The 14452-nt window shown below is 38.1% G+C and overlaps 1 protein-coding gene across 1 annotated transcript in view; it reads right to left on the bottom strand.

Annotated features, from left to right (window-relative positions):
- The window catches only part of RNF175 (ring finger protein 175), a 54456-nt gene that overhangs the window by 22502 nt on the left and 17502 nt on the right, over positions 1-14452 (bottom strand). The window contains 2 exon segments of the mRNA XM_082463587.1: positions 10408-10526; positions 10530-10562. Of these exon segments, the coding sequence (XP_082319713.1) occupies positions 10408-10526; positions 10530-10562 (152 nt within the window).

Raw genomic sequence — 14452 nt, forward strand, 5'->3', positions numbered from 1 at the left:
AAGAAAAGTTTTAAGCTAACAGAGGTTGGTTCATAAGATTTAGAGAAAGACGCTATCTCTGTAACACAAAAGTGCAAGGTGAAGCAGCAAGAGCTGCTGCAACAAGAAGCTGCAGCAAGTTACCCAGAAGATCTAGCTAAGATAATTAATGACGGTGGCTGTACTAAACAACAGATTTTCAAGGTAGACAAAACAGCTTTCTATTGGAAGACGCCTTCTAGGACTTTCACAGCTAGAGAAGAGAAGTCAATGCCTGGCTTCAAAGCTTCAAAGGACAGGCTGACGCTCTTGTTAGGTTTTAATGTAGCTGGTGACTTTTAAGTCGAAGCCAATGCTCATCTACCATTCTGAAAATCCTAGGGCCCTGAAGAATTATGCTCAGTCTATTCTGCCTCTGCTCTATAAATGGAACAACAAAGCCTACCTGGCAGCACATCTGATTGCAACACGGTTTACTGAATACTTAGCACTCCTCAGAAAAAAAGATTCAAAATATTACTGCTCATTGACAATGCACCTGGTCACTCTAGAGCTCTGATGGAGATGGACAATGAGATTAATGCTTTTATGCTTGCTAACACAACATCCATTCTGCAGCCCATGAATCAAGGACCAATTTCAATTTTCAATTCTTATTATTTAAGAAGTACATTTCATAAGCCTATAGCTGTCATAAATAGTGACTCCGCTGATGGATCTGGGCAAAGTAAATAAAAAACCTTCTGGAAAGGATTCACCATTCTAAATGCCATTAAGAATACTTGTGATTCATGGGAACAGGTAAAAATATCAGCATTGACAGGAGTTTGGAAGAAGCTGATTCCAACCCTCACGGATGACTTTGAGGAGCTCAAGACTTCAGTGGAAGAAGGAACTGCAGATGTGGTAGAAATGACAAGTGAACTAGAATTCGATGTGGAACCTGAAGTTGCGACCAAATTGCTGCAATCTCATGATAAAATTTGAACAAATGAGGAGTTGCTTCTTCTGGATGAGCAAAGAAGGTGGTTTCTTGAGATGGAATCTTCTCCTGGTGAAGATGCTGTGAAGACTGTTCAAAGGACAACAAAGGATTTGGAATATTACGTAAACTCAGTTGATAAAGCAGCAGCAGGGTGTGAGAGGACTGACTCCAATTTTGGGAGAAGTTCTATGTGGGTAAAATGCTATCAAACAGCACCACATGCTGCAGAGAAATCGTCCATGAAAGAAAGAGTCAATCGATGTGTCAGACTTCGCTGTCTTATTTTAAGAAATGGCCACAGCAGCCCCAGCCTTCAGTGACAACCACCCTGATCAGTCAGCAGCCACCAACATGGAGGCAAGACCCTCCGACAGCAACAAGATTACAACTTGCTGAAGGCTCAGATGATGGTTAGCACATTTTAGCAATACATATTTAAAAATTAAGGTATGTACATCGTTTTTCTGAATATATTTCTATCACACACTTAATAGGCTACAGTATAGTGTATGCATATATAGTGTAAACTTTTATGTGCACTGGGGAACCAGAAAACTTGTGTGACTCACTCTATTGTGAAATTCACTTTATTGCAGTGGTCTGGAACCTGATGCAAAAGGTATGCCTGTACATTGCATTCCTGTAACTTACTTACTTTATAACTTGAAGTTCGTACTTCTTTTTTTTTAAATTATTTTATTTATTTATTTATTTAATTTATTTTTGGCTGCCTCAGGACTTAGCTGCGGCATGCGGGATCTTCATTGAGGCACGCGGGATCTTTTGTTGCAGTGCTAGACCTCTTCATTGTGGTGCGCGGGCTTCTCTCTAGTGGCGAGCAGGTTTTCCTCTTCTCTAGTTGTGGCGCGCAGGCTCCAGGGTGCGTGGGATCTGTAGTTGTGGTGTGCAGGCTTAGTTGCCTCAAGGCATGTGGGATCTTAGTTCCCCGACCAGGGATCAAACCCGCATCCCATGCATTGTAAGATGGATTCTTTACCACTGGACCACCAGGGAAGTCCCAAAGTTTGTACTTCTTAATTCCTTTCACCTATTTCACCCATTCCTCCACTCCCTTCCCCTGTGGCAACCACTAGTTTGTTCTCTGTATCTATGACTCTGTTTCTGTTTTGTTATGTTTGTTCATTTGTTTGTTTGTTTTTACATTCCACATATAAGTAATATATGGTATTTGTCTTTGTCTGACCTTTAAACTTAGTATAACATCCTCTAGGTCCATCCATGTTGTCCAATCAAAATGCAAAATTCGATACTTTTAATGGCTGAGTGATATTCCATTGTGGGTTTATACCCCATCTTCTTTATCCATTCAGCTATTGATGGACACCTAGGCTGCTTCCATATCTTGGCTATTGTAAATAATGCTGCCATGAACATGGGGGAGCACACATGTTTTTAAATTAGTGTTTTTGTTTTCTTTGGTTAAATACCCAAAAGAGGAATTGCTGGATGGTAAGGTAATTGTATTTAAACATTTTTTTAAAGAACCTCCATACTGTTTTCCATAGTGGCTCCACCACTTTACAGTCCCACCCACAGTGCACAAGGGTTCCCTTTTCTTCACATTCTTGCCAACACTTATTATTTCTTGTCTTTTTGATAATAGCCATTTGACAGGTGTGAGATAATATCTCACTATGGTTTTGATTTGCATTTCCCTGATGATTGATGTTGAGCATCTTTTCATGTGCCTGTTGGCCATCTGTATGTCTTCTTTGGAAAAATGTCTATTCAGGTCCTCAGCCCACTTTTAAAATGGATTGTTGGTTTTTGATAGAGTTGTATGAGTTCTTTATATATTTGGAGATTAACCCCTTATTGAACATACCATTTGCAAATATCTTCTCCCATTCAGTAGGTTACCTTTTCATTTTTGTTGATAGTTTCCATTGCCATGCAAAAGCTTTTTAGTTTGATGTGGTCCCATTTGTTTATTTTTGCTTTTGTTGTCCTTGCCTGAGGAGACAGATCAAAAAAATATTGCAAAAACTGATGTCAAAGAGCATACTGCCTATGTTTTCTTCTAGGATTTTTATGGTTTCAGGTCTTACATTTAAACCTTCAATCCATTTTGAGTTTATTTTTGTATATAGTGTAAGAAAATGGTCTAATTTCATTCTTTTAAATGTAGCTGTTCAGTTTTCCCAATGCCATTTACTGAAGAGAATGTCTTTTCTCCATTTTATATTCTTGCATCCTTTATTGTAGATGAATGGACCATATTAGCATGGGTTTATTTCTGGACTCTCTATTCTGTTCCACTGATCTAAGTGTCTGTTTCTGTGCCAGGACCATACTGTTTTGATTACTATAGCTTTGTGGTATGGTTTGAAATCAGGGAGTGTGATACCCCCAGCTCTGTTCTTCTTTCTCAAGATTGTTTTGGCCATTTGGGGTCTTTTGTGATTCCATACAAATTCTAGGACTATTTGTGAAAAATGCCATTGGTATTTTAATAGGGATTGCATTGAATCTGTAGATTGCCTTGGGTAGTATGGATATTTTAACAATATTAATTCTTCCAATCCATAAGCCCAGTATATCTCTCTATTTGTGTCATCTTCAATTTTTCTTATCAGTGTCTTACAATTTTCTGACTACAGGTCTTTTGCCTCCTTAGGTAGGTTATTCCTAGGTATTTTATTCTTTTTGATGCTATGATAAGTGGGATTATTTCCTTAATTTCTATATCTGATAGTTCACTGTTAGTGTATAAAAATGCAACAGATTTCTTTGTATTAATTTTATATCCTGCAACTTTACCAAATTCATTAATGAGCTCTAGTAGTTTTCTGGTGACATCTTTAGGATTTTCTATGTATAGTATCATGTCATCTGCAAACAGTGACAGTTTTACCTCTTCCTTTCACATTTAGATTCCTTTTATTTCTTTTAATCCTCTGATTGCTGTGGCTAGGACTTCCAAAACTATCAATATGTTGAATAAAAGTGATGAGAGTGGGCATCCTTGTCTTGTTCCTGATCTTAGAGGAGAAGTGTCCAGCTTTTCACTGTTGAGTATGATGTTAGCTGTGGGTTTGTCATAAATGGACTTTATTATGTTGAGGTATGTTCCCTCTATACCCACTTTGTTGAGAGTTTTTATCATAAATGGATGTTGAATTTTGTCAAGTGCCTTTTTTGAACCCATTGAGATGATCATGTGATTTTTATCCTTTGTTTTGTTAATGTGGTGTATCATGTTGATTGATTTGTGGATGCTGAACTATCCTTGAATCCCTGGAATAAATCCCACTTGATCATGGTGTATGATCCTTTTAATGTATTGTTGAATTTGGTTTCCTAATATATTTTGAAGATATTTGCATCTATGATCATCAAGGATATCGGCCTGTAATTTTCTTTTTTGGTAGTGTTTTTGTCTGGTTTTGGTATCAGGGTATTACTAGCCTTGTAGATTGAGCTTGAGAGTGTTCCTTCCCCTTTAATTTTTTGGAATAGTTTGAGAAGGATTAGTATTAACTCTTCTTTAAGTGTTTGGTAGAACTCCCTGTGAAGCATGTGGTCCTGGACTTTTGTTTGTTGGAAGTTTTTTGATTACTGATTCAATTTCATTACTAGTGATTGGTCTTTTCAGATTTTCTATTTCATCCTGATTCAGTCTTGGCAGATTGTATTTTTCTAGCAATTTATCCATTTCTTCTAGGTTGTGTAATTTGTTGGCATATAATTGTTCATAATAGTCTCTTATGATTGTTTTTATGTTTGTGGTATTGGTTGTAATTTCTCCTATTTCACTTCTGATTTTATTTATTTGGACCCTCTCTTTTTTTCTTAATGAGACTGGCTAAAGGTTCATCAGTTTTGTTTATCTTTTCAAAGAAACAGCTCTTAGTTTCATTGATCTTTTTAATTTTTTTTAAGTCTCTATTTCATTTAATTCCACTTTGATCTTTATTATTTCCATTCTTGTACTAACTCTGGGCTTTGTCTCTTCTTCTTTTTCTAGTTCTTTTTAGGTGTAAATTTAGGTTGTTTATTTGAGATTTTTCTTGTTTCTTGAGGTTGACCTGTATTGCTATGAACTTCCCTCTTAAAACTGATTTGCTGCATCCCATAGATTTCGGATCTTTGTGTTTCCATTTTCATTTGTCTTGAGGTGTTTTTTGATTTTCTTTTTATTTCTTTGTTCACCCATTGGTCGTTTAGTAGCAAGTTGTTTAGTATCCATGTGTTTATATTTTTTCCAGTTTTCTTCCTGTAATTGATTTCTACTTTTATACTTTTGTGATCAGGAAAAACACTGATATGATTTTGATCTTCTTAAATTTATTGACACGTTTGACACATGGCCTAGCATGTTATCTACCCTGGAGAATGTTCCATGTGCACTTGAAAAGAATGTGTATTCTGCAGTTTTTGGATGCAGTGTTCTATACATATCTATTAAGTTCATCTGATCTAATCATTTAAGACCAATGTTTCCTTACTGATTTTCTATCTGGCTGATATATATCCATTGATATAAGTGGAATAGTAAAGTCCCTTGCTCTTACTGTACTGCTGTTGGTTTCTCCCTTTATGTCTGCTAATATTTGTTATATTGTATTTAGGTCCTCCTAATGTTGGGTGCATAAATATTCACAGATGTTATATCCTTTTCTTGGACTGACCCCTTTATAATTTTGTAATGCCTTTCTTTGTCTTTTGTTTTAGTCTTTGTTTTAAAGTCTATTTTGTCTGATATGAGTATTGCCCCCCTAGATTTCTTTTAGCTTCCATTTTCATGGAATATCTTTTTCCATCCTTTCACTTTCAGTCAGTGTGTGTTTTTAGATCTGATGTGAAGCCAGCATATAAATGGGTTTGGTTTTTTTTTATCCATTCAGCCACCCTATGTCCTTTGATTGGAGCATTTAGTCCATTTACATTCAAAGTTCTTATGATAAGTATGTACTTATTGCCATTTTGTTAATTGTTTTTTTGGTCGTTTTTGCAGTTCTCTGTTCCTTTCTCCTTCTTTTAGTCTCTTCCCCTGTGGTTTGATGATTTTCTTTAGTGTTAGGTTAGAGTTCTTTTCACTTTATTTTTTGGTATTTCTATTGTGGGTTTTTGGTTTGTGGTTCATGAGGTTCATATACATGTAACCACATATATATATATATATATATGTGTGTGTGTGTGTGTGTGTGTGTGTGTTTATTTTAAGCTGATGGTCACTTATTTGAATACATTCTAGAAGTACTACATTTTTACTCCCCTCCAGCCCATGTTTTATGGTTTTGGCATCAAATTTTATATCTTTTCACTTTGTGTATCCCTTAACTACTTATTGTAGTTATGGTTTATTTTACAAATTTTTCCTTTAACCTTCATACTACTGGTGGTTGATCCACTGCCTTCACTATCTATTTGCCTTTACCAGTGAATTTTTTTTCTTTCACATATTTTCTTATGTCTAGTTATGGCTATTTGTTTTCCACTTAAAGGAAACCCATCAACATTTCTTGTAAGGCTGGTTTAGTGGTGATGAACTCTTAGTTTTTGCTTACCTGGGAACCTCTTTATTTCTCCTTCAATTCTGAATGATAACCTTTCTGGGAAGAGTATTCTTGGTTGTAAGTTTTTTTCCTTTTAGCACTTTAAATATATCCTGCCGCTCTCTTTTGGCTTGTAAAGTTTCTGCTGAAAAATTGGGGGTTTCCTTGTATGTCACTTATTTTTTCTTGCTGCCTTTAAAATATTCTCTTTATCTTTAACTTTTGCTATTTCAATTATGACATGTGTTGATGTGGATCACTTTGGGTTCATCATGTTTAGAATTCTCTGTGCTTCCTGGATCTGGATATCTGTTTCATTTTCCAGGTTAGGGAATTTTTCAGTCATTATTTCTTCAAAAAAATGTTCTGTCCCTTTCTCCCTCTCTTCTCCTTCTCGGACCCCTGTAATGTGAATGTAAGTATACTTGACGTTGTCCCAGAGGTCCCTTAATGTATCCTCATTTTTTAAAATTCTTTTTTCTTTTTGTTGTTCTGATTGGGTGATTTCCACTATTCTGTCTTCCAGGTCACTGATCCGTTCTTCTGTATCATCTAATCTGCTGTTGATTCCCTCTAGTGTATTTTCCATTTCAGTTTTTGTATTCTTCAGCTCTGATTGGTTCTCTTCCTAACTATATGTTGAAGTTCTCACTGTGTTCCTCCAATCTTCTCCCAAGATCTGTGAGCATCTTTATGACCATTAACTGAACTCTATATCAGGTAAATTACTTATATCTGTTTCATTAGTTTTTTTTTTTCTGGAGTTTTATCTTGTTTTGTCCTTTCAAATTCCTTTGTCTCATTTTGTTTGGTCTTTTGTGTTTGTTTCTATGAATTAGGTGTAATAGCTACCTCCCAGTCTTGAAGGAGGTGGCCTTGTGCAGCAGCACCCCTGTGTGGACTGTGTGTGCTGGGCAGCTTTGGCAGGCTGGCTAGGGCTGGAGTGGGCATGGGCTGGGGATTTCCTAGGGCATGCTAGGGCTGTGCTGCCTTGGCAGGATGGCTGGAGTGGGTGTGGGCTGGGGCCAGTGCTGTTTTAAAAGATACTGTGCTTCACTGAGTTCTGGTTAGAAGGGACCTTATGAAACATGATTTAAATGGGGGTTTGTGGGCTTGCCTGAGAAATGATTTGTCATTTACATTACTTCTATGATGAAATGCTTTCTCCACTTCAAGCAAGTGACATACAAGAGTTATCTAGACAGCACCTTCTCCTATAGGTGTAATCCTGCCTCATCAGAGGGGTCAACAATGTAGCGTTACTTGGAGCAGGAAACTCACATGGGCTGCACAAGGTGTCTTAAATCACTATGAGGCTGTGTCATCTCCAAAGGGAGCCAGAAAGGGCTTTTGGGGTCTTTCTGCCACAGTGACTCCTTGGGCCATCGGTCCTTATGACTTGCCAGTGCTGAGCACTGTGGAGCATCGTTCAGTGCATCGAGATAAAGGCAGAAGTTAATGTTGCCAAAAAGGGTGATGTTGGGAAAAGTGGGAAAAGTGGCAGCTCTGAGAGGATATCCCCTCCAACCCTCACAACATTGGCAGCACCAGAGTGGGCTTCCTTGAACTCCACATGTACTTTCTGCCCATCTCAAGGTTGTACCAGCATTAGAGGTGTGTCTGATAACTGTTTAAACTGCAGGGTTTCTCTGTGCAAAGCAGCTGATTGATGTAATTAAGCCACAGCATGCTCTTGGGGCAGAGGCTTTGCATTCCAGTAGTCCATGGTTTGATTCTGGGCTCCCTGGCTTACTACCTGTGGGACCTTGGCCACACTATTTAGCATTTCTGAACTGTGATTGCCTCATTTATGAAGTGAGGAGGGTAGCACCAGATCCTAAAGCAGTCCCGAAGATTATGTGAGAAAATGTAGTAACTCAATATGTCATATCGTTGTTATGGTTGTGTTATGTTTTCCAAATGTACCCCTCCCTCCCCCCACCCAAATCTTCCTGCTTATTGGCGGTATGAGTTTGTAAAGCCCAGAACTTCCTTGCTACTCAGATTACACTGGACGCAGATATGTTAGATTAGAAACTGTGTTGGTGTCAGAGCAGCCTCCACAAAGGGAAGCTTGGCCTTAAGTTGGAGTTGATGTCATCGAGCCCAGCTCTTTGTGGCTGGCCTGTGGCCTGTTTTTGAGCCTGAATATTGCTTGACAGACAACCCAACTATAGTAGAGAGGAAACCCATTTCCCTTTCTCTGCTCTCTTTTCCACAGAGGAGCCCTGGTATACTCTGGGAGAGGAACAGCCAGTTTTTAAATGGCATTGGTACTGGAGACTCTTCTTGGGTTTGCCTTCTGCACCATGCCAATTTGCTCCGACCAGCTTTCCTCGTTTGTCATGAAATCCTCCACTTCCAAATGGAACATAGCTAATATGAGACTTACCTATAATATGATGAATAAGCAACGATCCATAAAGATCCTTAGGGTGTACTACCTATCATGAACTGGAGCTTCTTTATCCAGGCTGCTTTTCTAGAAGAAATGGGGCCCTAATGAGCCTCTCCCATTGTTGTCTCTTAAGATGTCAGTGGAGCATCTTGGCTCTCAGACTGTGCCAGGGCTCGGAGCTGAGCAGCCCGAAGAAGCTGGAATGGCAGCATGGTGAGCGTGAGCAGCAGACAGCATGGGCCCTGGTCATCTGAGATATAGGAGCCGTGAAGTGCCATGAGGCGGCATTTGGGTATTTTTGGTATTGGAGTTCCTCTTCATGTGCACAGAAATACAGCATTTAGCTCAGGTAATTCATTATACAGTAGAAAAGTGAACCATTCTCAATGAAACAGAATATGGATTATGTTCAGGGGATGAAAACAAGTAAATTTCAATTCATCCAAAACTTAGATCCCCTTCACAAGTTTTAAACAACTAACATTTTGTAAGAAGGAGAAAGGGTACCATATGTCCATTTACTCATGGATAAACCAGGCCCTACAAAGGCTGTGTAAAACTCCAAACTGGCCAATTTAGAAGGTCTCTTAATATCACCCTAAAGCTCTTCCCCAAATGGGATTAAATTAAGATACTCATAAACCAGAATTCATTTATTTGAATTTCAATCTTTATCTTTACATTTATTTATCTGATTTCTCTCACTGAATATATTTTCCTTTTCCAAAGTAGAAGAAAAAATTGATATTTGTCTCTCCCACTTTTTAGAGGGTTAAAAAAGAATACCTGAATGGCTAAAAAATCATAAAAATATTTCATAGAAGCTTATGATTTATTCTCCTACACAGATCAAAATTTGACATTGCCTTATTATCATTGAACACTACACATTTTCTCTTCATCTCATCAGTTTTATCTGGATTGGATTCAGATCTTGTCTACAGAACACAGAGAGCAAGAACAAACTTGTGGACACGTTATGAGATTATAAGCCCTTTGGAAAGATTTGTGAATGCTCTGATGGAATTATGTACATTTCAAGAGGTTGGCAATGGTAATTAAAGTGAGCATTGGAATATTAAAGCCTCATTTGTTATGAGAGTAATAGCTTGTCCATTACTCATGATTTATCAGACATAAAATACATACATAGTTGTTAGAAGTACAAACTTCTAACTCTTGCTTTATGATAAAATGTATGTGACGTGACTTAGCATGGGAGCCAATAAAATGCTGAACTAAAAGTCAACATGCAAATAATGCTCTAAAAAATTTAAACAAGAGTTTCACTTCTCTTTCTCCAGGCCTTCACTAGCTGATGTCTAAAATAGTAAATTTCACAGACATGTTGGAATCACCATTAAATAGGAATGTGAATGCCCAACAGTAGAGCGAATCTCCAGTTTTGCTACAAAGGGTCAAAGAGGTGTAATACCCTCCTCCCCATCAGGAAAATGGAAATTAAATATATTTTCTAATGGTTAAAATTAAGGGTGTGGTGGGGAAAGAATGAGTGGAATACATACTGTGGTGTTCTCCCTGAGAGGGGTTTTCGGGTAGCGCTGAAGAGGATGCAGCTGATAATAACTGAGAACATTCCCCACATAGACAGAAATCGCCACCAGTAAAGTTTTATCATGAAATACTAAGGGACAACCCACATCTGCAACAGGGTCACCAGCTGTCAGAGAGATAAACAGAAAGACTCCTTCAGTGACTGAGGGCCAGATGGCACGTCTACTATTACACGATTCAGAAGCTACTCTGGGGTGAGGGGAAGCCACCTTCACCATCCTGTCTGGAACATGCGCCTGGCTCACCACCAACCTGCAAGCTGCTCTGTACATGCACAGCTATGGAGGGCTCAGTTATTTGAACATTCGGATGGGAAATAATCCAAAATATCCATCTTCTGTCACCTCCTTCTCCAGATATTTGAGATGAAAGGAACTTTAGGGTGCAACAGCTATGTGATTTTGGACAAATGAGCTGCACTTTAGTTGTAAAATCGGGGGCCACAATGTCTGCTTCCCGTGTTGACTGAGGTGGGGAACAAACGAGATCACAGCTGGGAAAGTGCTCTGGAAGCCGTACTGGGCTACAGGGAGCCCAGCGGCCGTTACTATGACAGCACATACGCAAATGCACTGCGATGGCAAAAGGAGGGAGTGGTGTCGATGCAGCAGCGTCTGGGGCTCTCCTGCCTGCTGTCCCACTGTGCTCTGCAGGGCTACTCTCACATCCCTACTGTGGGGTTACCTTGTCCCTGATGATCGGATCTGCAACCCACCATATTTCTTCTTGTCTTTTCTCTTCAATTATTGGTGCCCTGTCCAGGCAGCCCCAGATGTGGATCAGACTCTTTCGTGTCCCTCTGTGTGTAACCCCTTTGTGGCCTATACCACTGACCTGAGTCCAAGTAGCCTTCAGAGGGTCCTTTAAGTTGGCTGGCCTCAATCCCACTTGGCAGGAAGCAGGATAGACTGTGCTGATGGGCTGTGGGTCAATGACTTGTTATAGTTACCATAGTGACACTCTTATTCTATAGATCAGGCCTAATGCCAGCTACTCACCTCCTTATAAAAAGCACAATAGCAATAACCTTTGATCTTTTATGTTTTATCACATTCAGACTAACCACCTATATATGCTCAGCACCAATATACGAGGAGGCTGGCAAAGAGGTTTTGTCTCAGGTGTAGACTTTAATAGGTAGTGGCACCTGGCAATAGTCTGTTGAGGAAGATTCTGAGCTCGGGTCTTAGTTTAGCAGTGAAGAGTATCATGATCAGTTAATTATGTCTGACAGTGATGTGGAAAAATTTGCCAGAGCACGCATGTCACATGTTTGTCATCTGAGTATAAAAAAGACTGATGTCACTTGTTTGTTTACTTTCTTCATCTTCGTGATAAAAAGAGGTGGCTTAGAAAAAAAAGTTTGTGAGTATATTTTTGGGTCCTTTAATAGGAACTTGTTTATAATAGTCTCAAGGTCAATAACCAAAATTATTTGATAGAACTTCAAAATTTAAACCAAAAAGGTCCAAGGCCACAGCCATTCTTCTTTCCATGTCAAATAAGAAGTAATCCTCCAGGCTTTTTATTCTTTTTATTTCTTCATCGCATAAATGGCCTGGATCTGAAGTCTTCTTAGATTGGCTCTAAATCTTCTTTCAGAGAACACTACAATTGTTATTATATATATGCATTTGAACACAAATACACACAGACCAAATCTGAAGTAACTATTTGGAGAGTTCAGGAAAAAATATCTTATAACTTACTTTTTTTGTTTTTAAATTCCAGGCAATACTTTCAGGGAAGAGTAAATACTCTTTACTTCTGTCCAAATTAGTCAGATCATTGCTTTAATTTTCCACTCTACTTTGTGGGTACAGTCAAAGCTAATGAATGAGTTTGCACCTTTCTTTCTGAAATTGAGATAAAGATGTATATATCTAAACAGGAAAAACAGGCTTTACTTAAGGAAGTAGAATAGTTTTCATGAGGGCCACAAACCACATGCTAGGTAACCAGGACTCAAGATATGTTTCCTTCAGCACTCAGCGTCAGCAACTTTGACTCTACTAGTGATAATGAAAGTGTGCAGTCCCTCAAAAAATCTCCTCTGTATCTAGATCATTCATTTCCCATAGCTGATCATGGAGCTTGTTAGCTATGATGAATGATAGATTTTGGCATTTTTCTTAGTTTATTACTTCTGATATTAAAAGAGGAAATGGACATAAACTCCATCTTTCAAAATCTGATCATCTCTCATTTGCATTTTTCATCTTTTTGTTTTAAGAATTTGATTCACTTTTATATCTACCCCATAAAATGCTGAATTTTTAAAAAAAAAAAAAAGTTAAGATTCAGTTCAGTTTAATTTAGTGAAACTACCATGCTCCTATGTTTTATACTTTAGATTATAAGCCAAAATTTACAAGACTAATCCATTTCCTCTAATCAGTGGAGCTACACTCTTTTACAGTTTGAAGTGATGACTGGACTATATTCTTATAAAACTAGTTCTTTCCCTGTAGGTCTATAAGTACAACCTATTTCTAGAAGATGCCAAATTTCTCTTACTTGATGCCTGGATTTAATTAACAGTAAATAACAACGTTCAAATGTATACACATGCTACTTAAAAAAAAATAGGCCTTGGAGATCAGAAATAAAAGGAAAGCAAAAAATCATTATAATGTATTGTGTATGCAAATATTTAATTTCTTAACTATCTTTAAAGTGGATACCCAGTGCCATGTTTTCTCAACATGCAAGGGGAAAGGTCAGAAGTTTGCATGATGAATTCAATAATTGTATGAGAACTCATTTTAAAACGAGGGCCACATTTCAGAGCAACTTAAAAGATTCTTTATCAATTTCCAGAGCAGTTAGAACTTCTCATTTTTAATAGTAACTGCCACATATGAAATGTAGGAATGTTGTACCTCATAAATAAACGCATGAAATATGTGAAATTGAGGCACATGCATGCAAAGGAGGAAGCCTGGCAGCTGGGACACATTAATAATGCCAGAGGGGTCACCATTTGGGCATGTGCGGATAAAACACATCTGCATTCCTGGCAAAGGGCAGCCTGTGCATCTGGATCACATCACCCCATCCTCCCCACCCACGCATCATGGCAGAAGGAATTTCCTGACTAATAAGATGCTGCCGAAAGGTACCATGTTTGTTCTTGCAGCCATGCACATAATGAATCTGAAAAGAGCTGCTAATCAAGTCAAAACAAAGGAATCTTTTCATTTGTCTAATTGTACAGAATGATGAATGAGTCACACAGTATGAAAGAAAGAAAGAAGGAAAGAAAGAAAGAAAGAAAGAAAAAGAGAAAGAAAGAAAAAGAGAAAGAAAGTTGTGTTATGCTCATTCCCTTTGCACTACAAATCCCAAACTATCTGCAACCATTTGTGGTGTGTCTGTGTGTATTTGTATGGGTGGGGCTGGAGGGAGAGCAGAGCGATGCTCAGAGGTAAGCAGAAAATTATAATTTCCTGGTTCCAGGAAATACTGCTGCTATCAGTTCAAAGTCAATGAAGGAGAGTGTGGACAAATCGAACAAGTAAAAGTACGGAATCCTGGCATATGAAGGACTCTTAGAAATTCACTTGCTCCATATTTCTATCTTCAAATCAATTGACTGTTGATTTTGCTACTTAAATTCTTAAAAGAGATTCTGCAGTGGCATATATGTATGCATGTAAGTATGTATGCAACTATGTATGTATTTGTGTATTAAAAAGATTCGAATAGATAACACTTTATTGGTACAATAATATGTTCTAGTGTTTCACAGCTATTAATAGGCAGGAAGTTTGATTTAAATAGAGCAAATTTTCAATCTGTGGCAAATTATTTGCCTGTGTATTGAGGCAAGTTAACAGTGTATCTGAAGCTGAAATTCTGTGTATTTAGTCATCAAGCCTTCTATTGATTTGAAGAGCAGTAGAAAGATTCTTTTTTGGTGCACTCTCCTCCATTTCCTGCAGATACGAAAACCAGGATACATAAAAGAAGGTGGCGAGGGTGTTGTTGAATGAA

This window comes from Balaenoptera physalus, assembly GCF_965194825.1.
Source record: "Balaenoptera physalus genome assembly, chromosome: 5".
Classification (NCBI taxonomy): Eukaryota; Metazoa; Chordata; class Mammalia; order Artiodactyla; family Balaenopteridae; genus Balaenoptera; species Balaenoptera physalus.